The sequence below is a fragment of the Tetrao urogallus genome (genome assembly GCF_951394365.1).
Source record: "Tetrao urogallus genome assembly, chromosome: 22".
In the NCBI taxonomy this organism is placed as follows: Eukaryota; Metazoa; Chordata; class Aves; order Galliformes; family Phasianidae; genus Tetrao; species Tetrao urogallus.
Window position 1 is genome coordinate 5595713 of NC_136835.1, and position 26092 is coordinate 5621804.

The 26092-nt window shown below is 44.7% G+C and overlaps 1 protein-coding gene across 1 annotated transcript in view; it reads right to left on the reverse strand.

The window, feature by feature from the left end:
• Nucleotides 1-267: 267 nt before the first annotated feature.
• The window catches only part of FLI1 (Fli-1 proto-oncogene, ETS transcription factor), a gene marked incomplete at both ends in the record, with an annotated part of 77518 nt that continues 51693 nt past the window's right edge, over nt 268-26092 (reverse strand). Inside the window, 7 exons of the mRNA XM_079545726.1 lie at nt 268-797; nt 1554-1601; nt 2858-2920; nt 4034-4099; nt 15962-16030; nt 21953-22156; nt 24842-24996. Of these exons, the coding sequence (XP_079401852.1) occupies nt 268-797; nt 1554-1601; nt 2858-2920; nt 4034-4099; nt 15962-16030; nt 21953-22156; nt 24842-24996 (1135 nt within the window). The remainder of the gene's footprint in view (nt 798-1553; nt 1602-2857; nt 2921-4033; nt 4100-15961; nt 16031-21952; nt 22157-24841; nt 24997-26092) is intronic.

Here is a 26092-nt window from a genome sequence, read left to right on the forward strand (position 1 = left end):
ATTTAAGCGTTAAAAACCAAAGAAAAATGCAGAGTACTGGCCCAAAGAAGCATCCATCTCTCAGTTCAGGACACAAGAGGCAGAATTACAAAAGTAGAAGGTTTGATCCAGGAATAGCCAATATCCAGTTTTACTTCTGTCCCAGAAAGGCCACAATTATCCGTCAAGGGTCCGCAGAAAAACAAAACGAAACAAAAAAAATCCCAGATGTAAAAAAAAAGGGAATGTCCAACAAGACTGATTAAGGCCACTCGAAGAGAAACGCATCTAGTAATAGCTGCCCAAGTGCGGTGACACGTGGGCATTGGGATGGCGAGGAACGTTGGGGTTTGGATAAATGCTTCCAGCAGGGGAGGTCCAATAAGGTGAGGCTGCTCCAAAGAAACTGGATGATGTGACAGGCATGGAAGAAGGGTGTGGGGGTACAAAGTTCACCTTCTGCTGGTGGGCATGGTAAGAAGGCATGTAGGAGAGATCTGATGGATACTTGTACATTGGCGATTCAGTGGGATGAGGCTGGAGGGCCTGGGCAATGCCGTGAAAGTCAAATTTGTAGGCATACCTTTTGCCATGCACTTTGGTCATAATGTTCTTATCATAGTAGTATCGAAGGGCTCGGCTCAGCTTGTCATAATTCATGTTGGGCTTGCTTTTGCGTTCTCCCCAGCGCCGTGCCACTTCATCTGGGTCTGTCATCTTGAATTCCCCGTTGGTCCCTTCCCACGTGATGCAGCTGGCGTTGGAACTGTCCGACAGCAACTCGAGGAGGAACTGCCACAGTTGTATCTGCCCACTCCCTGCAAGAAGCAAGCCAAAGAGGAAGGGAAATGACATTGTGCTTCCTGCTTAAACGCAAAGACAAAGGCAGGAAACAGAAGGACTATCTCGATCTTTACTGGGAACTGCTCCTTCAAGCCTTAGAAAGTCTTATGTAGGAATGGATAAACGATTCCCAGCAAACAAATTAATCAACCCTTTGTTCTGTTTATGAGTTTGAGGTCAGACTAAATTTCATAATGGTCGCCTTTGGCCTTAAAATCTTTGAGCTATTCATAAACAGGTCTCTTTCTGAGCACACTGTTCTGCAAAACTTTTCACTGGATGGTTGACATAGCGTGTTTCAACTTTTAATTGCCTGCTCTTTACCATGGGTATTGTTCTGGATACCTACAGTTTCCTCTCTGATTACGGAAAGACGTCTTCAGAGTTATGTCAGATTATTTCTTTCTCGGATGAGATGACTCCTGGTTTTATTATGTGTAGTTACTCTAACAGTAAAGGTAAAAAACCTTATAAGGATGTTTCCTTTGCTATTTCCTTCAGGCGTTCCTTCAGTAAACAAACAGTATCAATCCAAAGTGCCCATAGTTATCACTCCCCACTAATTCTGTCCAACTTCATGAACATCCAGACTTGTGAGACATCAACTGCTATGATTCGTTGCCCTCATAACCAACTCCAGAAGCTGACAACACCTACTCATCCAGCACACACAGCAGCAGAACATCACAAGGAAATGACAGCAGAGGTGCAGAATTCAAAGAGGAACTCACCAGGATTGGCAAGACGGCTACTGGTGGGCCCCAGGATTTGATAGGGATCTAAAAAAAGCCGACAACAAAAGCTAACTTAATAAAAGTTTCATCTAAAAGAAACAATTCATTGCTTTCCATTCTAGAAACCGGTTCACATTTTGATTTTCTTCACTTGTGCCGCCTTTTCTCCTTGGCTGTGGGACAGACCTGACCTTAATCCTTTCTTAACAATCAACCATCATTTATTCATGGAATCCAGAATGGCACCTTGGTTCTAACTTGGTTCAGACTTGCCAGCTTTCAAAGTTCATAATCTTTTGGCCATACCCTACGCTTATGTGTCAACTACAACATTCAGCTGCATGAGCAAAACAAGTGTGGGAGAGCAGAGAAGAAATAGATCAGAAGCAGATAAATTGCTTCTAATAGGAATAACTGGTCGGAAGATAAGATTTTCAAATTCACTTGTTCACAGACCAGCTTGCTTCTCTCTGAGATCAATGAAATGCTCACCCAGCTCTCCTTACTGAGGCAAACAAGAATGTTAGACAAATGAGAGTAATAGGAGTTTTATCACTGGCTCCAATGAGGCTGAGTGTTTCTTGAAAACTCCACAATGCATTTATTAGGAATGAATTCCTTCCCTTTCTGTGGGGCCTCCTCAGCCCTAATGTCTACACTTCTCCTTTGCTTCTCTCTGGTTTTGGTGATTTCGATCTACAGCATTTGCTCGTGGATTGAACTGATGCCAAAAGAACCAACCCCCTAAAAAAAAGGATAGAAAGCAGCTGTGCAAAGCAGAGAAGGTGGTATTTAGCTTTTCAAAGGCCCCCTGGGAAACAAGCAGGAAACACTACTGCTTGCTGTCCAGCAGGGTTTGCTTTTCTTATTTGGTTTCCTTTGACTCTTGGGAAGCCCTGTTGATTCTATTCAGAGATGCTTCCATTGGACATCACTGCAACAGAGGTGAGGAGGCAGTGAGCAAACACTCCACGGCTGCAGCAGGCACAGCTGCACGCTTCTAACTGCACTGCATACATGGTGCTTCAAAGCAGATGCAATTGCTGGGCACTGCATGTGACTCGGATGAAACAAGGATGTTTCTTTTGAATGGGGAAGGACAACGCAGTAAAACAGAAACAGTTTGGGACGGTTGCTGTCAATGCTGGGTCACAGTTGACTCATTGTTCTGAGACTTCCCTGTAGGGCTTTGCAAGTTGGTCCTGTGTCCATGGTTGTTGCTGCTTGGCACGTTTATTTCCCCAGTCCAGTACAAAATACAGTTACTCAGCAAATGCAGTGATGGCACAGTCAACAATTACCTGGCTGGGGCCGTTGCTGTTCTGTTGTCTTGTTCACATTTTGTGTCCCTGCAACAGGAGGACCTGTAAACCCAGGGAAAGATCTGACATTATTTACCAGAACAGAGAAGGAAAAATGAACAGGGAACAAGGCAAGAGCAAAATACAGAGGAAATAACAGTGATTGAGACAGGAAACATTTTCTAAGCTTATAAAAAATGTGAGGTTTCACTGGAAATTACAAATGTCACTGTAAAATGAAAATATGCAGAGCAGGCAAGGAAAACACGATGTAGATGCCTCATCCATTTTCTGCCTTTTATTATCGCTTAACTTCCATTCTCGTTCACGTGCATGAAAGAAAAAACCTGAATTTTTAAAAATGTATTAATTTTCACTTTTTTTATGTGGGAACCTTTTTTGGTAATTTTGGAAAAGCAATCTCCTTTTTAATTAACCTTTTAAGGCAAAAATTGTTGGTTTTACCAAATCAAATATTTTGCCGAAAATATCACAGCCATTTCTATACATTAATTTGACATTAAATCTGCTCCTCCTCTTCATATCATTTCTCTTAACAGAAAACTGTAACTCCAAGAGTACTCTCCACGTTCAGAAGGCACACGGTTGACAAAGCTGCAAAGCAAAGAAGTGAGAACTGACTGCTGGGTTCTGCCACTTTGATCTGCACCCTGTAGGATCTCGTTGAGTCAGATGTGTCCGGCTTGCACTGCTGTGTGGGGTTATGTCCCAGCAGTGGGAGCAGGGAAATGTGTGGCTTGGTATCATCTGCTATGTTAACCTGAATGCAGTCTACAGGAACAGGGAACTGATATTTCCCATGAGTTATCAGCCCATGGCCCAAGGAGTTTTGTGAACTCAGGGATGTAGCAAACTCAGTAAGAGGCAAAAGCAGTGGTTTGAGTTGCAGCTCATGCAGAAGGGGCCCTGGCTGCATGCTTGACTGCTTTCTGCAAAGTACCAAGGATCTCTGAGAGCCTGCCCAAGCTGCCTGCACCAGTCCCTGAAAGAATGACACCAGAATTTTGTCATAACAGAATTCTGGCTCTTGTCTTACTGTTCCCAGGTTTTCCACTGTTCTGATGCTCATAACACAAGCTCACTGTGACCATCTTCCCCACAGTCTCATTTTGATCTTCCATTGCAGAACTTGCGATTCATATTGGGACAACTTACTTTTAGTGAGGCCAGAATTCATATTACTGCCCCATCCTGTTCTGACTGCATCATAGGAGGAGGGATCTAATGACAAAAGACAACAGGCACAGATGGGTTGAAATCAACTCCTCCCAGAAAACTTGCAAGAATCTAGCTTTGTACCTTGGTCTCAACACTCAGTATTATGCACACACTACTGGCTTTCCTCTCCTGTGCGCCTCCTGTGCTCCTGTGGCCTTCACACAAAGACAGCAAGCTGTAAATACAATATTTGGGACTGGCTGTTTGGGCAGTGCTCGAATGTGGCACCTTCTGAACATGAAGTACAGTAATGGAGTTCAGAGTGCATCTTACGTCCTCCTAAAAAAAGGCCTCCTTTCTCAGGACAGAAACAAGCAGAACAGGAGGATGAGATGAACCACAAAACAGATGGCAGCTCGAAAACCCGGGGAGGCCATGGACTTGACACACAGCAAAGAAGCTATTTTAAGAAGGAAAAAGATAAATGGCACACTCTGGGTGAAATTCAGAACGTCTTCTGAGCTCACAGCTGGCACTGCCCCATGCCCCGCCATGCCACGCTGCACAGCTCCCTGCAGGCACAGCGCAGGCACTCACACATTCCTCACGGCGCTGGGAAAACTGCTGCAGCTTTGAAATTACAGACTTCTAGTTATTGGCATGAAAAGGAAAACAGAGAGGGGACGGGAGAGAGGAGGGGGAGAGAGGGAGAGAAATGGGAGGAGGGAAGAGAGGGAAGCAGGGGGAAGAGAACTCATTTCATGCGCCTGTTTTTCTTTTCTTTTTTTTTTGTTTGCTTTTTTCTCCCTCTTTTTACTAGAAACCGCAAACCCTACTGCAAATAGATCAGACTGAAAAACAAACTGCTACGGTTACAGCCTGGTGCAAAGAGTGAGACAGGACATCTCTGCAAGAGGGAGGCAGCACCCCAGCCCTGTCCCAGCTCCCAAAGCTGGAAGCTGGCACCCAGCTGGGCACTGCCAGGGACCTTCAGCCCCAGCTCAACCCTCAGCAGCTGTTGCTGTTGTAAAAAAGCTGCTGTTGATATGATTTTCCTTGCTGGAAAGTCATGAGTGCTCCCGGAGCTCTATCAGTGCTGAAAGCAGGAGAGCAGAGATGAGGTCTGAAGCAATCACTGGCTTTTCCCATGTCCTCTTTGCAGCCAGTCTCTGACTTTCATTTCTCCCCTGGGATGTTTTTCATAAGTATTACAACTAGAGCTATTAGAGACACGTTTTGGGAAATATTTTGAAAGAAACATAGAGGTTCTGAGTTGAAAGAGAAAGGCAAAACCTCAGAAATTTCCAGATTGAGATGCTAATGTACTTCTTTGTTTGCTCAATCAAAAGGCTTTGCTATTATGTAACTGTAATGGAAACATCACATAACATGAGCCTGTTTAAAAGAAAGATAGCAATTTTTCAACAGAAAAATAATGTACAAGTTGGGAAAACTATCCTTTCTGAGAAGTAACAGAATTTGTTTGGAAAATTCTCAATTTTCTCTGATTCTTTTGGGTCAGAAAAGGGAGAAGGGAACCAGGGGCCATGGATGGGTCGGTCGATTCACTTGCGTCAGCATGTTTCCAGTAAACAAATAGGCCATCATCTGGATAGATGATCATCCTCCTCCTCCTCCAGATGGAGAAACTCTGTCACTGAGGAGGAGGATGCTTTGCTTAAAGTGTTGTGGAAAGAATGTGGAATGCATCTCCTGAGGATTTGTCAATGTTAAGTGACAGTGTCTCAATCAGACACGCTGACCAGGTGTGCATTGTTATGGCTGTTTGTGTTGCAAAGGATCAAGGCTTGGTCCTCCAGGTAAGGTTGGCTAAGCCCGTCCAAATTATCACTCAAATCCCTCTGAATGGGTTTCCTTGAGTGCACATTTTAGTCCTTAAATGTTGGCTTGGAAGAGCAGCACGCATTTGGCTGAGCCGAGGTTTAATCCAGATTTAGTGTCCCTTGGCTGAGTCCCTTTGCCTCAGTTTCCCACATGCAGGTTGGATCATGGAGTCATGTGTGGGCAGAGGCAGCCACTCTTGGGATGCGAGGCCAGAGCTGAGTTATGGCTGCAACTTCCCAAAAGTGAGGAGGGTTAAACGTAACAGCAACTGTAAGGCATTGCTATTGAAACAACGTGTTCACTCAGCTCCTGCAGCTTTCCAACTCTTCCTCTCAAAAAAAAAAAAAGAAAAATAAAGATTCCAAATCCACTCAGCTATTTTTGTTTTGTTTTCACAAAAATCCGTGCAACGTGAAAGAACCACATCAGCCCTCCCTGCTTCCAGGCCCAGACTCTAAAGCAGAACGTGTTTAAAGCAAAATGGAAAAGGCAGAGCCAGGGAACCTATCCAGAGACTCGAGTTTCTGCAAAAACAATCTCGTTCCCAGGACCTGACGCCCAGTGGCTTGAAGAGCTTCTACAGAACTCCAGCCAGACAGTTAGTTACAGGCAGAGCCTTATCTATCATCAAAATCACTTGGATTTTACACCAAATCTTGCCGAGCTATGGAAATTCAATTAAAAGATTTGGACTGAGGTTTTTTTCTGGTGTAAATCAGCAAATAGGTACAGGGAAGCTAGGGGGAAATTTATCCCAGCAAGGGATCGGGTCCCTCTGTCTGTTTTAGACTCAAATGACCCAGTGGAGCAACAGCCCTATGACAAATGTGTGTTCAATACAAAATGGAATTAAAGAGCACAAAATAAATCATAGATGCTTTCAAGAAATGTCATTCTGCAGCTGTCTGGTTTATGTCCAGAAATTCCCTAGAATGAATGCATACTCTATTATGAGCAAGGTAAAGGATATTAATAATGCTTTGCACTTTCACAGCACCTTTCAACTAAGGATCTCACAGCTTTGCAAACATTCACACTCGCAGTGTGCCTGCGAAGGAGGTTAAATATCATTTTATTTATTTACATTCATTAATGCACTTTCCTTGGCTTCAGCTGCCTGTTACCAGATGAAATTTCTTTCCCAGAAATCACGCTGTATGAAACATACCACATAGCATTGGTCCTTTCCTAACTCCATCTGTTTACTTCTCACCCCAGATCTCTCCTCACCACCCTCCACGCCATTTGGAAGTTCTCATCCTCATCTATGAAGTCCCCTTTCAAAGTCTATTGGTTCCACTGGAATTAGATGCCATTGAGAAATGATGCGGTGGTGAAGCAGTCTGCTGGGAAAGGGCTTAGCACATGTCAAAATTAGGGAGGTCAAGCCTGGCCATTAGGCAGGCTGTCAAGCAAAATTCAAGAGATGAGCTAAATTATCCTAATCTCTGCAGCTTCTTCTAGCCAGACTATCTGGAGGGACTTGGCTTGGGGAAGAAGATGAGGAGTGTGTCCCAGGCATCCCCTGAGTGAGTCTGAGGGGCAGGGAGGGGGAGAGCAGCTGCACATTGTGCAGTGTGGATGCAGGAGGCATGGCATTGCAGTAGGAAAGATGAGGCAGGCTCCACTGCACCACCAGCCCACCTTCACACATCTCCTGTGTGTAGGCTGTGCTGCTCCTGTTCCCCACACCTCTGGATGATATTTAGCCTAAATGGCATAATAGGCTCATATATAGCTCTGGGCTAGAAGGGATGGGCAGCCATAGGCTCTCTTCCTTAGGAAACAAGGCTTAAAAGCAGGTTTCCACACCATAAGGATGACCGTCCCAGAGGCTGAGCAGACCTTCAAGTTTGAATGCAATCTAGGAGCAAGCCACTAGGGATAAGATATGATGTATTAAAAAGCAAACCCTCAAACAAGGGCAATGTATTTCCAGACAGAATTTGGCCTTACAAATTCAGTGAAGTAAACAGGGGAAAGAAGGCTGCAAATCTGAAGTGGGCTATGGGATCCATGGGATTCTCTGTAAAGAACACATTCTGTTCTCTGCAATGAGTCCTTATGCTTCACTAAGAAGAAAGATCCTGGCTTAGTGGCTGGAATTTAAATTAGCATCTCTAAATGGGAAAAGCAGACCCAGGTGTCCTTGGGGATCCAGACTTGTGATTAACCAAAGTGGCCACTTGGGGTCTTGTGGCAACTCGTAGAGAGAGAGAGAAAGGAAGGCATAGGACAGCACTGCTTTTCCTGCCCAGGTGAGGTGGTGCATGGTGGCTGGGACCATAGGCACAAGGGAACAAACCCACTGCTGCTGCAAAGCAAACATGTAAGCAAGTCCTGCCGAGCTGCTGAGCGCCCAGCCCTCACACTGCCATCATTTAACCTCCTGGAGATTGCACTGAAAAGGTGGAGCTGTGTTTAAAGCCAGTTGGAGAGAAGAAACATAGACAGTGTGTTTCTAGAGGGGCAAAGAAGCCAGAAACACCTTCAGCTCCTCCTAGGAACATTAGATGGATTGTTTTAAATCGTGGCAGCAAACATAAAGGTTGGAGAGTCAGCAAAGGTCTTCCCAGGCCCACTCAGGCTCAAAGTATGAGTGCTAAATGCTCAGCACACACGGTGCCAAACCTTACAATGCCAGCAGCAATCTTACACCAAGCTTTTCTCAGGACAAATGTGTAAGGCTCCATCTGCAGGAGGTTTAGCACTGTGTGGCAGAGATGGTAGAACTGAAGTAGAAAGCAGAGCAGTGTGAGGAGTCCTGTGGCCTATTCAAACAGTTTGTGCACATCAGTGCTTGCCTTCCTGCAACGTTTAGCCCTGTAGCACCCACTCAGGCATGAGCTATGAGGGAGACCTTGGAACCTCACCCACAGTATGAATTGCATTGAATTATTTTCAATTTCTGCTAATTTAAATAATTAGTTAGCATGTATGCCACATGTCACACTGTGTCACTCGCAGCCAACATTACTATGACTGTTCTCATGATTATGTAAGACATCGCAGTGCCTTTGAGCACAAAGCTCGTTTGTTTCTACTTCAAGAGCAGAATACTTTGCTCCTTCTGCTAAAGATTCACCAGCACAGAGATCGTATGTGGAATTAAGTAATTCCAAGTCTCTCCAGTAAGGGGAAGCAACTAGCTGAGTGCAAAAGTATTTCAAAATAACTTCTGTACAGTTCCGTTATCAGACTGATTATTTCACAATTTGAAAACCAAATAAACACATTTTTTATTATCAAACAACTCTGCATCGCTATTAATCTGTTGCAAAACAGAGAAACTGACACAGAGAGCAAAGCCAAGACTTGCAACAACATTGTCTTTTTGACAAGAAGTCACCTCAAACGAAGTGAGAAGGGACTAAGGGACAGCTGGATTTACATCGGAGATCTGCTGCAGAGCATGCATGTGAAGAGCAGGATTCACAAATGGAATCACTGGAAGCAGCTAAAAGCTCTGTTATGCACTGCTATCTTTAATGACATACAGATCAAAGAGATCAGCTTTTCTCAGTGTAACTCCCATTCTGGGTTTAGCTTTGGACCCAAGCACCTTGCCCAAAGCCGGCTGCTTCCCAGCGTCAGCCAGGAACTGGAGCTTGGCAGAATGCACGTACAAAATGAGGGGCAAAGGGTGACCAAAGGAGCTCCTGCACAGCCTGCAGCTCTACTCCCCCACTCTGGAGGGCTCTGGCCTCCAAACTTTGGAGTCGTTCCCTGTTTGCTTTGAGTCACAGGCGACAGCCCCCAGTTGTGCGAGCATGGCTAGGAAAACATCCTTGAGCTGTGCAGCAGTGCAACTTCCTGATTCATGTCTGAGTTACCCGCACAATGCTTACGAAGACAAGTTAGAAAGAAAAGGAGGAAGAAGTGAGAATTTTTCTGTTGTTGTTGCCTTTTTTTTTTAATAACGGCAGCAGAAGTCCCAGTGTGCAGCCCATGATGAGGGCTGCATCCTAAGAATCCCTCCCCGAGCCAGCACTGAAAAGCAGACACTTTGCAGCCAACGTTCAGTCACACACACACACCATGGAACCATGTGGGGCTGCAGATGAAGATCCACATGCAGACAGGCATGGTGCAGAGCAGTAACGCAGACACACCATTGCATGGCAGCGGATGTCCTTTGCACGTCTACTCACACGTTCATGCAAAACACACAGACTAATGTGCATCACCATGCAAACTGCTCTGCACAGGCATAGAACTAATCTGATGGGTGGGGGGGGAGGGAATTGTTGATGTGTTTGAAGTATTGAAAATGCACAAACACAAATGGAGAAGTAAAGAAGAAACATGCATTCACAGGGAAAAAAGCTCGACACAGCAATACACACATAGGAGAAAAGGGAAGGGAAGGGAAGGGAAGGGAAGGGAAGGGAAGGGAAGGGAAGGGAAGGGAAGGGAAGGGAAGGGAAGGGAAGGGAAGGGAAGGGAAGGGAAGGGAAGGGAAGGGAAGGGAAGGGAAGGGAAGGGAAGGGAAGGGAAGGGAAGGGAAGGGAAGGGAAGGGAAGGGAAGGGAAGGGAAGGGAAGGGAAGGGAAGGGAAGGGAAGGGAAGGGAAGGGAAGGGAAGGGAAGGGAAGGGAAGGGAAGGGAAGGGAAGGGAAGGGAAGGGAAGCAGACATGCACAAGCTTTGTAGCAAGCGTTTCTACAGTAAATGCACATTTACAGCATTTAATCCAGTACCAGGAAATACATTTACTCTTGTCTTAGGAAACAACCCAAGTGCTTCCAAGAGCTTTCGGTGGGAGGGACTGCACCCCAGCAAACATGTAACCCCCACACACATGTGCAAAAACAGTGCTTGCAGTGCACCCTAGGCAAAAAAATAATAGCTCTTTTGCTGGGAGAAAAGGAAGGATAATGGTTACTTAGAAAGTGCTCCAGACAAGCTGTCAGGTTGAATTCAGAGAACTGGAGTCTACTCTGGGACAGCGCTGGCTCAGGGCGATCCCTTGTGAGTTGGGTTTCCTGCCTGCTACAGCTTAAAGACAACGATTCTTTGTTTCCAGTTTTTCTGGTGAAAAAACACACGCCTGCCTCCGAAGAGGGTCAGGGAGAAAGCAGACAAAACACTAACTCTGGAATTTCAAAGGAAAACAATTAAAAAAAAAGTAAGAAAAAAGAAAAAGTCCAAGAGCGCTAGCTACTGTCTCTCCTGAAATCATAAATCCCTGCTTCGGCCACACAGTCACATTAAAAGAAGCACCAGAAAGCCTCCCCTTCTTCTGCCATGAGCTAGAAATGGGTGAGGTGCTGCTGTCACCAACAAATGCACACACAGACAGCTGAGAGGGCACGGAGCTGCAACTGCTTTCTCTGACACAAATGACTCCACAGGGTTTGTAACCTTTGCTGTGACCAGGGGGCCTTGCTGACACACTTGGAGAAGAGTTTACTAAAAGTGGTCAGGATTTTTCACATGGCAAACTTTTAGACCTGAAAAATGGCCTTTCTGAGAGAAGAATTTCATGCGGGAGTTTCAGGCTCTTTTCCTGAGGGACCCGTGCTTGTGCAAGCAGGCTAATTGTGCTGCTTGCCCCTCTCAATCCTGTCCCCAAAACTGCTGAACCTGTTACCCAAAATTTGGAAGGGGAGTGGTGAAGTTTTAATGTTTCTACCAGTATAAAGGAAACTGCTGGGAAAGAGAGGACTGGGAAAGAGAAGGCTGCTGTGAAGCTGCAGCTTGGACTCACTTTTGAAGTACTGAGGAATTTGCACAAGGGAGATGTTACAAACGCTCCAAAATCAGGAGACTTTTCCTTAGGAGCTCATAGTGAACGTGGGCCCAAACTCACGCTGTGTGTTCAGAGCTCACTGGTTTGATTATCTTTTATAATCTGCCAACAGCTAAACAAAACATGTACGCAAGTACAACTTATGTCCAAACAGAAATGTCCAGTGGTCCCACAAGCACTTTCATAACGCAAACACAAGCATGTAACAGCCACAGACTAACTCCTTAACATTTGTCTCCTACATTCATCTATTCATGTACAAATCTGCCTCTGAAATTCAAAGTAGTGCATCAGCTTTTCCTGTACCCTTCTGCACAGGCAGACAATTGCCTGAGTCGAGATTGGAGTTATGAGGCTTTGTGCTCGTCCTGATCTTCCAGCTGACTGCACTGCCATAGGCTGAGCAGGGGTGAGGACCTGTGCTGAGCCCAGCCTTCAATGAGACCCTTCCTAACCTGTAAGCTGGAAGCAAACACCCACACGGAACTGCCCCTATAACTTGTCATGAATGTAATTTTGACATTGACACATAATGGTTCTAGCTCTCTGGAATCCGCCAGCGCTCCTGCTAAGAGATTGGCACCTGGTTCAAACCTTCCACAGCACTTTGGCCTGAGTATTAAGCATGTCAGTTCTGCAGACCCCAACATGCTTAGAAGTAAGTAGAGGCTTTAAAGATGTCCTGGCCTGAGACCAGAACAGTCACAACTATACAAGACGCAACTCTTTGGCCTCCTAAATGTTGTTGTATGTAAATGCACCTCCCATTTCCCTATGGAAACCTGGTTAAATGACAGCATTCTGAAGGTGAGCAATTTAAAATCTCCATGGACCGAGGCAGATAATGCAGTCTCAGATTCTTCTCCAGTGTCTCCAGTACCTACAGTAGGTCAGTCACTACTCCAAACAGTAATGGAAAATGAAGCAGGCCATCTCTCTAGCAGAGTGCTTGGAGAGGGACACAAATCTTTCCATTCAGCAATGAGAGCAACCTCGTTTCATTTTCCAAAAAATTGTTCTCTCGCCAAAAAATACTGGTGATTTTCATTAGAGCAATTTCTTGCTCAAAGGCAGCTGAAGACAATTTGTACCAATGACGCTAAATACCATTCTCTGAGTGTTTATGAGACTGAGGAGCTCGGGCAACAACAAGACTTCTTTGAACACAACCACGGTTCTACCTACGTGATCTGAGAACAAAAGGAACATGCTTTGCACAAAAGCTGTCCAAATTTACAGCGTCTGTTTCTGCCATGAAAGCAGTTTAACCCTTAGAAAGCAGTGCCACGGGTCCTGCTGACACATATACAGAACTGGCATTGCAGAAGAGAGGTGGGCAGAAGGCTGAAAGCAAAAAGGGAGCAAAGCCTGCAGCTGCAATGTGTCAGAGCAGTGGTGTCTGCAGAGCTGCAGCATGGAACCCAGAGCTGTGAGAGCAGTGCTGCCTGGCGGGTCCCAGCTCAAGTGGTGTCCTGTGCTCCTCTATGACACAGGGATGCTCTGCCTTGTCCACAGCAGGCTGGGGAAGAGCAGAGCCATATGCAGCTTCCACCCCAGCAGATGGAACATCTGCACCTGTCTGTGCTGCAGCCCTACTTTTTTGCCATGCAGGTTGGTTTTCTCACTGTGTGGATGGCACATGTTGCATAGAGCATACAGGCAGGTGCAAAGAGCATGCATTTCTCCCTGGAATTTGCACAAGCAGGTTACATGCTTTAACTGTGTGCTCTTAGTGCAAGAAAAATTACAAGAGGGGTGAAGAAAACAGTATTTTCTTCCTGTCCCTGACAGGCATTTTACAATTCCATCACCTCCTCCTGCTCCGCATTTGAATCCTCAGGGGAGAGTGGTTAGAAAAATTTGTTTGTCTGTTTTCATGCATAGGTGTAGAGAGAAGAAAAATTGGCAGAGTTAGTAGATTCATTAACGTAAAATTAAAAACAAATAAAACAAGGTAAAGCAAGAACAAAGCACTTATGAAAAAACTGTCATTTTGAACTTGAAGTTCCTTTCCACCACCATCTTCAACACAACCCATTAAAAAGCCTTAAAAGGAAGCAAAGAAAGTCTTCTTGTCTGATGGACTCAACAGAGGCTGAGGAATTCCTTGTCCAGTTTTATGTCCATCATAAGTTTCCTCTGGGAGATTGGACAAGACACTTGGCTCTGCTCTCCCAATTCCTTATCTGTCAGCCTGTCATGTTCACATCTCTTATCCTGTCATCTTATCTCACTGATTATATTTGGAGCACGAATCAGTTACACTGATTGGTTAAATTGAAATGAGTTGGTTTCTCCTAGAACAGTATTCAAATATCAAACAAATGTGAAGGAAATGTATGTGCTCTAGGAAGAAATGGAAAAAAAAAGATGGGATTTCAGCATTTCTAGGCTAGTTCCTGATTTTTATTTGAGTATCCCATGGGTGTGTTTAGTCCTTTATTGACATATGATGAAAGTACCATGTAAAGTACAAATGCCTGGCTGACAGAAATCAAATGCAAAGTTCTGTCAGCTGCACTAAAGAAACACACTTGAGGGCTGTAAAAACGGAGGGAGGGGAAGGAGCGTTTTTCCCCTCTAATTTCTTTCTGCCCAAGCTATTCTAGACCCAGCTTAGAAAGATAAAGGGTACAAAACATTCAGAGGAGGATAATTTTACATGGAGCACTGCTCTTTAATAAGAAAATCACTGCTTTCTTCCCTTTGTGTTTATCAATCACCTGGCCTGAGACAGAAAGAACAGCCTTGGATGTGCATGTATGTTTCATGGGGGAAGCTGTGGGGAGTACATGCACGTGTGTCTGCTTTATTCAGATAGGAGCTAGACAGGCTTGTATTATTTTTCAATGGATGACTGTTAGGGTCAGAGCACAGAAGGGCCTGAATGCCTTTACCTTCGTGCTGTACCACCTTTTATCAACTGATGCCTGTCTCATAAAGAGAGAGCAGCATGCCAGGGAGCAGAAAGCTCAGAGGATGGTTATGTGCTGGACAAAAGAGGCTGCTGCAAAAAGCAGCACTGATATTGTGCTTGGGGTTCAAGACAAATGTTGGAATGGAATGCAGCGTGGTACGAGACAGAAGTGCTGGCTGTGAGAGCAGTGCTAGCTGGTGGAGCAGCCAGACACACCGTGCAGAAGCTTGTTAAAAGTATGATGTCAGTTTGCTGTAGCCTCGCAGTGAAATGGGGTTTTTGTCTCTCTCTCCAGCTGCTTACATAAAAGGCTCTCTGCCTTTTCCCTCTGCTCTGAGATACAAACTTGTGGTTTGTCAACGAAACCATGTTCTCCTGAAAAGCACAGAGATGTTCATACTCTGGGTGAGGAAATCTCTGTCTCAGAATGAGAGCACACGGCTTCTGGGTGGGTTTCTCATATGGCAGATGTGAAATTTCACACTTTCCACTGAAGTTTTTTTCAAATGGACGCACTGATCACTGGTAAGTGAACAAAGACAACATTCCTGCACTTAATGTTACATGGAAGCAAGACCAGACTTGAGGCAAGCAGCCCAACACGGCCTGTTACTGAGCACAGAACCAGACTTTGGGGCTCTGATGCCCTACTTGGCCTTCAGCAAGTCAGCTGTCTGACTGTGACTGACCGCCTCATCTAGATAAGGGTGTGTGTTGTACTCATCACACCAACAGACATAATGGCATTGTCCCTGAGAAACCAGGCTTTCCTTAAAAGTGAGAAAAAGGAATAGGGCTGTACCTGCAAAAGGAAACCCAGGAAAACTGCCTGAAGGATATTTCAGTGGCTCAGAAGCTGCACAGGGCCCAAAGTATGTCATTACCTTTTAATCTGCATGGTTTTCACAAGTGGCTTTGGAGCACCTGAGTTGCCTTTATTCAGTAATGGAATTTATTGTGAGATTTCCCTGCACATAGCAGGGAACTAGATGGTCATTATGGTCCTTTCCAATCCAGGCCATTCTATGACTACGATTCTAAGATCTGATGCCTTCAACTACAAACTTACTCAGAGAGAAATACTGCATTAATCTTTGCTGTGTATCTGAGATTTTAAACTGTTTCACGTCAAGAGCAGAAAACACACCATCAGCTCATCAACTCAGTAATACCCAAGTGTGAAAATGACAGATAGGAATCTTACGCCACTTTGTCGGCCAGAGAAGCAGAGATGAGACTTTCAGCATGGGTGGAGCTTCCAAACTGTGAATTATTCCAATTTAAACAGATAGTGTAGGCACAGATGACCATGTTTTCACGCCAAGTACATTGTGAAAAAAAGGCCTACTTTTAATCCAATCAAAACCATTCCATGAGCACAGGAAGCCAGGGAATTTATATGCAAAAGACTGACCTTCTTTGGTGGCAAGACGTGAGGAAGCTTCTGCGTGGGATGGAGTATTGTAGACCAGCAGTGAGCTACCTGTAGTGAAAAGAGAAGGAGTTATTGCAGTTGGAATGTGCTCTGGCAGTGGGAGAGCCGTTCAGGCTGGTAGAAAACACTGTCACTGGGCTTTAAAGGCCAATGTTTTCAGGCAATTAGACACAATTTCTGTGAGAGATACAAAGTTCTTTCAAAATAAGGCTCTGTGTGTCACAAGTGCTACTGTTTCTCCACTCCGGAATCAGGGCAAAGCAGTTTGCCTCCTACACAAAGCACTTCGAGGTCCTCTGCTGAAAACTGATACAACAGGAGGTTGTGCAGTGCATTTATGCAGGTGCTACATGTAGCACAGCAGAGATTCTAGAAAGGACTGCGGCACAGATTGTATTACAGGGTAAGGAAGAAGCTTTCCTCTTTTCTAGCTGTGATAGGGAAAATTCCTGTTTGAGGAACATGCAGAAGAAGTGAGATGAATTGCACTGTCAGGATCTGAACATTTTTAGAGTGTCACATGCTTGGTTTTGGGCTGACAGCTGCACAATCTGATTGGTATTCCAGCGTTTGCCATGATTTCTGTAGGGGAGCTTTCTTGGTTCAAAGTGACCTTTCCATCGAGTCCAATCCAAAACAAAAATATCCAAGAGCAGCACAGAGATGAACTCATTGGAAGGTTTTACGTTTTGCTCTGTCTGTGGTGCAAATATTCCTTTCTAAACGTTACATTTTGATTCTCCTGCAAACTCCTCTGGAAGTGGAGGAAGAGGCCCTGCGAGTTCTTGGAAGCCAGCGTGTAATGGGCATTTCATGGTTGTCTCATTATATGTGTTTACTCTGCAGAATCTTCTAGGCTCACTTTTCCTACAGCTCTTTGAGAATGTTTCCACTGCATCAGGCAGTGACACTCTTAGCAAGAGCCCTGCATGGCACGGAGCGATGCTGGCGCAGGGCAGCAGTCCTGCAGTGGGTGTGAGGGTGAGAAGCACTCCTAGAAACGTGCTCTGCTCTTCTCATCCACACAACCTGTGTAAGTCCCAGCTGGGGTTCTTCATGCTCCTGCTCCTAGGCAGTGCACAGGAAACTATAGATTTCTGCATATGTTATGCTGCCCCAGATTCTTTTGCAGGACTGAGAATACCTCTTTTGCAGGTACACCAATACTACGTGATTGGGATCTCGCGACTAAGCCACGCAGCCCCCAATTCCTCTAATCCACATGATCCCAAATAACATTGACCTCACTTGCCCCTCAACAGCATTCACAGTGTGTCTCACTTTCCTTGGAGAGAGGGGGATTAGGCAGATCGCTGCCAGAAGTAACAGCCATTGCAGGTGTTGGACCTTATTAGTCCTGTGTTCCTATGGATTCCTTCTCTTGCCCAAAAGCAAACATATCCAAAGACAAGCACAGGAGAGCAAGTACTCAGGGGGAGAAGGCATTGGGAAGCAGGGCTGTACTAACTGGGAGAACAAAGCCTACTCATTAAGAGTGGTGGAAGGATGCTACCAAATGCTTCAAGTCAGGGGATGTTTTGAAAGGCTGGGATGTATAACAGGGTAAACCAACAGGAAAAGAGTTCAGAAGGATCCCTAGGGTACCTTGAATGTGAAGGTTACAGATAGCTAAAGTGGTTGATGTAAATATTTAGAGGTTAACTGCTGTTTGGCAACTGCTGGAGGAATTGCAGCAGCTCTGTCCGCAGCTTTGTCACGTTTTCATCAGATGCTCTTTCTGTGGGGAGGCTCCTGTCCACCACTCTCTTCTTTTTAGGTTATTTGAAAGAGATCTTAAATGCAACACCCAGCCTGGCTTGCCCCAGCCAGACAGGGAAGTGCTGGGGAATTCAGAAACAGCTTTCTATGACTAAATAGGCTGCAAATGCCTGCTTGTACTGAGGTGGGGGTGGGGTGATGAATAGCGCTGAACAAGCTTGTAGGATCAACCTACAGCTACTTTATGCTAAAAAATGCAGCCCAGGCCACTGGAAAGGGACGGCACCTCCCCCAGTTTAATTGCTAAAAGTTCTCACCTTTGCCCGACAGTCTGAGGTTTCTGGTGGGAACACCACAGAAAAGGAAATGTGTTTCCTATTAAGGGGTTTCAATGAAGGAGGAAAAGGGAGAAAGCCAGAGACACAGATCAAGGCAGAGAGAAGCAGACAGACAGACAGAGGCCAGGCTGCTCCCTCCCTTACTCATTTTTGGGCAAAACTTTGGCTGAGATGAGTTTTCATTTTGCTATTACTCCCTCTACCCCTCAGTGGGTCAGTGACAGCGTGGATAAAACCCGTCCTTTCTGCAAACTCTGCTTTAAATGCAGTGCTATTCTCCTGTAATTAGTATCAGATGTTATCATATAGTTATCCTTTCTTTTATTTCTCCTGTATTAATTAAATAGTGAGATGGAAAAGGAGTGAGAAGCAGGGAAGCGGCGTTCTTTCTCCATAAAGCCTTTTCAGAAGGCAGCTCGTCTTCTAAGATTCAGGAATATCTTGGTTTCACATTCCTGAAATCTACTTAAATGGGAAGTGTTTTTTTATCCTGACCTTCTGAAGGCCGTGTGGGCTTCCCTCCTCATCTCCTGGTAGAATCAGGGGTCTGCTGCATTTAGCTGTATAGTTTTGTTTGGCATTGAGACATGAATCAAAACCACAAAGCAGTTTTCTGCTTCTGCTCCCAGCTGCAGTCTCATTCTTTCCCCTTCACGCTCTTTTTGTTTGTACACACCACACAAAGTGACCCCCCCATAAGTAGAGAGGAAAAGGACAGGAGGTGACAGTTCCGGTTTCTTTTGATGTTCATCCCAAGCATAGCATGCAAACTTTCTAATCTCCCTTCCCACTGCCCGCTGCGTGGCTGGAGAAGCTTCAGCAGGCTGGCTTTGTTTTAAAATGATACCAACACAGCAGTCAGTCAGTCTGCAGTCTGAAGGTACAGAGAGAAGAGCAAGAAGAAAAGGCCAAAACATGGCTTCACAACCCAGAGAGGAAACCTGAAGAAACACTTAGAGCAATAGGATTGCTCTGGGGGCAAGACAGTATTTCTGGGAAAAATAGGAAGGGCTGTTTTGAACATGGTGAAGGATAGAGGGTTGCAGAACCTGGTTCTGTGGGTCTGAAATTTCTGAAGGGTCAGAAATGTCTGAATTTCTGCTTTAATAGGCTATGGAAACAGGAAACAACTGTAGAGCTCTGGTTCAGACTGAAATTTTGTCTGAAAGCTGAAGGTGCTGTGATGTGAGCTTAGTTCTCATCTCTATGAAACAGCTCACCTGAACCTTCCATCTCCAGAACTGAGATGAAGCTTTTGTTGAGGTCTCGCAGATGTTACCAGTGAATTTTCTCAATCCAAGATGACTCACTTCATCACGCTTTTACCCTGACCTACAGAGTAAAACGCTGAAAATGAGGAGGCTCATTTTCAGTGGGTCTCTGAGAAGTGAACAGGCTCAGAAAATTTGGATCAGTTTTGTTTTTGGAAAACAAACACCAAAGCTGGGGGTTCTCCAGTCATCACAAATACAGCTTAAGTTCCTGACAGGTACAAATGCCTTTCAAAAAGAGACTGTGCTGCAGTGCAGCCCATAGACCCCCAGTTTCCCCAAGTTCTCCTGCGTTTTGTTGCCATCACACCTTCTCCACCCTCCGCAGTCACTTAGCTGGACGTCTCTGGAACAAACAGCCTTACAAGAGGAGAAAATACAAGAAAAAAGCCCATCTCCCCATGGCACTGAGCTCAGAGGCTCGGCGCTAAACATCCGCTGGAAATCAGTCTGGAAAAACAATAAGCTCCTTTCGGAGGCGTTACTCCGTGAGGGAGTTAACCAGCAATCCAGAAACCAGACTGTCATTAGGCAGCACTAGCAACAGCTGCATGGAAAGGAATGCTCTGCAGAGACTGCCTGACTTCCACTCAGACAGGAGCTTGCTTTAATAAGGACAGCTTTTGTGTGACGTCTTAGAACAGCCCAAGGGGCTGAACAGCAAGAAATCTATAATCATAAAAGCTAGGGATGGACTGGGATTGAATTCTGCTCTTGTATGCATCCTGGTAAAAATGAAGTAACTAATTTGTCTGAATCCAGCAAAGTTCCTTGGGTTTTACACTAGCTTAATAGCATGGAAGTCATTATAGACATTCCCTTAGCAGAACATTATGCTTTTATGATTATTATTCAGATGTATTACAGCAGCAGTTACATGCTCTGTGATAGGACTCCATCGTGCTGGGTCTTGAGAAATAAGAAACACAGTCCCCATTCTGCAGATTTGCCATATCAATAGACAGGACATGAAGAAGGCTGAGGAGGAAGTTAGCTCTGCTCTAGGAAAAACAGAATGGAAGTGCAGAGAAACTCAGGCAGAGGTTCAGCTTCAGGCCTTAAATGTGATGCGTGAATTAGGGCTCTGCCAGCCTGGATTTCAGAGTGCACTGCTGTTTTGGAGACCAACGTGACCAGGCTTCTAATTTAGGTACTTCAGGTATCTAAAGTTAGGTTCAGTCAGGAATTTGCTCTGAAACAGAGGGAAGGCAGCAAATGGTGAAGGCAGCAATTCAATCCAGGTCTTCAGACTTATGCCATGAGAACAAGGACGCTATTCCTCTAATACCAATGTCACCAACAGCCCAGGTGATGGCTGTTGCTGAAGATGCTCTCTGGAGCAAAAGCAACCAAATAATTCAATTATTTTGCCAGCCTTTTCAAATTCCACATCTCTCTTTGCTTCAAAAACCGTACAAACCTTACTTTATCTCTTTCTATGAATTCTCAAGTCTTATCAAACAGACAGTTCAAAAGCAAGGGTCTCACTTGAGTATTTATCTTGTGGGAATTTACAATCATTTCCGGTTCCGCAGTGTCTGCTTTGCCCAGCCAAAGTCAGCAGGTTTGTTCAGAGCAACACTGGCTTCACAAAGCAGCCTTAAGATTTCCCATTAGAACGTGTAATTTTGAAGGCAAACCTTAGTTAGAAAGCTATTTGCCTCTGCAGTAATCTTGAAGCGTTCCATGAACTAGCAGCTCTTTGCTGATGAAATGGGATGAAATCTGGATGGGAAATTTTTTTATTGTTAAGTCACAAGGGACAAAAACGTCTCAGATCCAACAATTTGCTTATTTGTAGTGAATCATTTTGTTGGCTCAGCTTCTCAAACAAAATAAAGGTGGGGCTTACAGAGGCACCCGTCTGTGATCTGACTCCTGTCCCACTGTAATCTGTAAAACTCCCACTGATTTTAGCAGAGGCAGGGAGAGACCAGTGATGAATAGCTTGAAGAAAACACCCTAAATAAATGTTGTCTTGGAGCTTTATTTAAATGGCCAGATGGAGAGATCTTCAGCTGCCTTTACATCACAATTTGATTTCCCAGTGGAAAAAACCCGACTTTTATTTTCTCTGCCTGCCCTCCCACCGTGCTTTATGTCACTTTCCTCTGATTTTTTAGTCCTCAAATAGCTATACACTATGAAAACTGCATGAGCTCCTGTTCTCTGGTCTCATCATAACACAGTTATCTTCAGCACACCTTTGTGAAGAAAGGGAATGTTTCCACTCTGTAGGTGAAGAGGAGACTTTCAGAAACCATGCAAGTTACAGAACAGTTTGCTGGTGATACATCAGTTCATGTTTGCTTTAATCTCCTCAGAAAATTGCTGTGTTTTTATCATATAGTCACAGATGTTTTTGTTATCTGTAAGATTATCTAATCTTCAGAGTTCTGCTCAGTTCTTCACCTCCCTGATATCCTTTATCTGCACTAACTCCATCTGGGTTATCATTAGCTTTCCAACCCAACTTTTATTCCTCTCTTCCTTGTTTGCTTTTGCTGCTCGACTTTCTCTACTCTTTTTTCCCTTATCCTTGCAGCTATTTGTCTGCAAGAAGAGCATTAGAACTTCAATACTCATGTGTAGCTTTATCAGCATGTCACAGCAGGGCTAAGATGAGTCAGGGCAGTACTTACTTTCCCTGAGGTAACTGAGGTGAGACAACAGAACTTCTGTGTTGTAGAGGGAGGTGGTTCGGAGGAAGTCGTCCTTGTTCATTTTGCAGAGCTCTTTGCCATCCATATTCTGGAAGAAGGTGGTGTCAATCTCCATTAATCCATACTCTTTTATGGCCCACTCCAGCCACTGGCGCACGTGGTCCTGGGTCCATAGAGTGGGATCTGCCAGAAAAGCACAAAGGAGGTTGATATTAAATGGGAGCCTCAGGCCTCTAGCATTTAGTGTAAGCCAGTCAAAGCATTAACCATTGTTTCCACAACCAAGTGGATTTAATTTATTGATGTCAATGCGTTTTGCCTGGATGAGCAAGCATGGTGCTGTAAAAGGGGCACAAGCCCCACACATTGATTGCACTGGCTCCGTGGCAGGGTAAGCTCACTTGATGGTTTTCCACCTGCCTTAATCTTATACATAAACTGCTTGGGAACAATCTTAGTGGAATTCGACTGTGGTCTTTCTCTCTCTGCAAAAAAGGGTTCCAAAAGCAAGCCTGTCCCTTTGAAAGTGCATACTTTTCACAGCTTCAGTTCTGCAGTATTATTTAGTTACATCAGTGCCTTTTAAGTCACACCATCCTCTGCAAGTGCATTGCAAAGTCTCAACAGATGGCATTTTAAAGTCTGAAGGTAGTGGCATTTTCTGGTCAGCAAAGACACAAAAATTATTGCTTCAACAAAACAGCTTTCCAAGCATCTCTGAGTCATATTTGTTCACCCCGCTGACAAGAGCACAGTTCTACCTCCGCTAGCTCTGTAAAACCAACACAGCTATTGGATGGCAATGTGGATTTCATAGTGCCTCATGCATCATTATCAACTGTCAGCAAAGCTCCAGCTGTGGAATCTTTATTGCTGGTGATGACGTAAGAGAGAGATTGAACCCGGCTGGAGTTTCAGACCCCATGGTGATGGTTTGCTGCATCAGTAGTTAAAAAAAGAAATTGTCCTTTGAATTTCGAAGGGAGCAGTAGATCAGAAAGTCCTACCACGAGTTTGGGCCATGATACCATTTTTACAGAGTCACTTTCAGAGCATATCTACCATTTCAGATGTTTCCTGTGCTATTTCTCCCCATGTATGTCATTTGGAAACCTAAGCCGCAAATTCATGTTCCATTGCAGCTAGGGAGGATTGTGCAATCAAGCCCAAATTTTGGAGAAGTTTGATCTGGCTGTCAAAGCTGGTACCTTCCTGTACAGTAAAGCCCAAATGCCTCAGGTCCCAGGGTAGTAGAGAAAAATGGGTCAGAAATATGTAGGCATTACACAGGTGACAACTCAAGCTTCACAGAGAGGCAAGAGTCTGCCACACTTCAGTGGTAAAATAATGCCTTGGTCCCAAACTGTGAGCTACGTGTGCTTGGGCTGGTGAGGGGTGATGGTCATTATTGTCTTCCAGAGTCTGGTTAATCACTGCTACTTCACAGGTACCTCAAGATTTCAATTTGTGGATGCTCACAAGGGGAAAAAAATCTTTCTACACTTTCCTTCAATGAAGAGATTTTTTTCCCCTTCCACCGAGGTCACTAACAGCCATTTCCCACATTTCAACAGCACTAAACTTTGGGCCACATTGGATCATTTTTCAATAGGAATGGATAGCATGGTAGAGAGCAGGCTAAACGTTCCATCTTGAACAGCTTTATCATCCCTCATAATGCCTTAGATGGTATCAGCTGAAGCCCCTCCGGGCAATGCTGGTGCTGAAAGCATCTGATCCTGACACCAGTTACTTTTACCAGCCTGCCTAAGCAGATCTTTACCAGGACTTAAGCAGTACTTTGAGACTTGCTGTCAATCTTTTATTGGCTTCCCTTCACTACATTCAGTTCAAGCTTTTTCTTTTCATCCCAAATGGCAAACAAATGCTTGGGAATTGTCATCTGTTTGTGGTGAAGCCACGATCAGAAAACAGAGCTAAATTCCACGAGTACATTTCTTTCTGCCAGCAATTGAACTGCTTGAATCAGACACAATGATTCCGTGATTCTACAACCCTTGACACGCCGTGTGAAAAGCCAGACCCTGCTCATGAAATCCGTGGAAGTTTTGGTATGTAAATCAGGCCATGGCTTGACTTATAATATTTCCCTTGCTGTAAAGTTCCCCAGCTAACTTGTTTATATCTACGCTGTTTGTAAACTTTCCAGAGGAAGGACTCCCTGTTCTTTCAGGTTCAGTCTTCCCAGGTTGCCTGCCACACCAGCTTTCATCCTCGACTACCCAAATGCATTTAATGCATGCTGCCAATTTCAGACAGCAGACATGGATGTCAAATACAAACAGAGCTCGACAGGAATGTTTTCCTGTACTATTTTTTGGAAGGTTAATGTAGTTTCTGAGAATAGTTTTTCTAGTTTTCTACTAACAACAAAAGAATGAAAACATAATAGCTCATTTTCAATCAACACGACATGACAGCGCATCTGGATGCTGCAGAGCATCACAGGAGTTTTAGTTTTGGTGCACTCTGTGCCTACTCTTGCTTGTAAACTGCACTTCTTGACTGCACCATGCATATCCCTTGAAGCACTGCAGGTTCTGCTCGAGCGCACTGCAAGGTTTGGTTCAGTGCATCACAACAACACTTCATTCCCAGGAGGAAAGTAAATGAATAAACAAACAAATAAATAAGAGGAAAAATTAGCACTAATAGCCCACTTCCTATTCTGATTCAAGGTGGAACGTACACTGGAAACTTTCACTAGCTGTAAACCCTGATTTTTTTCCTTATTTTTCACATAGTTTGTGAGCAAGAGAACTCCTCATAGACAAACAAGCCGTATCTGTTCAGATGGATATTTAAAACAGTCCAAATATCACCCGAGGAGTTTGATGGTGGTGGTACCTGCTGGGACAATGACTCTCCTCTCATTGGTGGTCATGTTGGGAGGAGGCCCGTTCTTCTCATCCATGTAGGTGCTGTAACTCATTGGGTTGGACTCTGTGCCTGCTCCGACGAGCTTGCTGCATTTGTTCACACTACAGTCTACAGGGGACTCCCTGAAACGTGAAAGGAAACAGATGACTTGTCATTATTATGCACCTTTCATCCCTGCTGTAGCAGAAGGAGATTTGAATTACAGAAATGGCAAATATACTGGAAGGAAAAAGTGAGGGGCATTTCTGTAGATGTGGGAGAGGCCATTGCTGGCTGGCCGCGTAAATGTCAGAAGGTGCTCTGTGAATCACAAGCCTCACAGAAGGGATCTTTGATAAGGAAATGAGTGCAAGAAAGAGTGACTACCAGACAAAGGCAATGGCAGCTGTAAGATCACGTGTGAAATCTCTGAAATACCAAAGTTCATGTATGGGATAAAAATGAGTATGTGTAAGTGACTCCAGGTCCTAGTTCCAGCCATTCCTTGCACTCTTCCTGCATCCTTAGCTGCATTTTAGCAGTCCTCCAGCTTTATGCCCCTAGGAGCCCTTGTTGGACTTTTTGCTCCAGTCCTGTGTTACAAACAGCTCTGCACACTGTGCTCTGCTAGAGGTGAGCCCATGAATCAACGGAAAGGCGGCGAGCTTCACCTCGTGACCTAGAGCTTTTCTGCAGAGTAAATCCAAAATACAGAAACATGCCCCTCCATTTTGTTAAGAAAGGACACAAAATACCCATCCTAAAATGACAGGGTAGTCGCAGGAGAATACTACAATGTGGTATCTAAAGAGACGTGTTTATGTGCAGCTGAATGTAACTGATCTTGTCTGCTCTCAGCACCTAAACAGTCCCAGGCTTGTCTCCTGCTTGGATAGGAAATCTAGAAATCTTAGGTGCCTTAGGCATGAGTCAAGGCTTTCAGACCACAGAAACCGTGTGTGAAAAAGGCTCTGGCCTCAGTTTTACTTCTGAGGTGATGGAGCGTCGAGAAGGGAACGTTTAGCAACTCAGGTGGCACTGTATAAAGGCCAGGACTACACGGAGAGCCTTGGGAAGCAGCAGGCTTTCTCTGTCCTGCTTTGGGAGAATTATGGCCTACAAACCACAGATAGGGAGCACAGACTTTGTTTTCCTCCAGCTGCAGTTGTAACTCATGCTTTTAGCTCTAGAGGTCACTTAAAATACCAGTCTGCAGCCAGCCACATGCACGCAGAACAT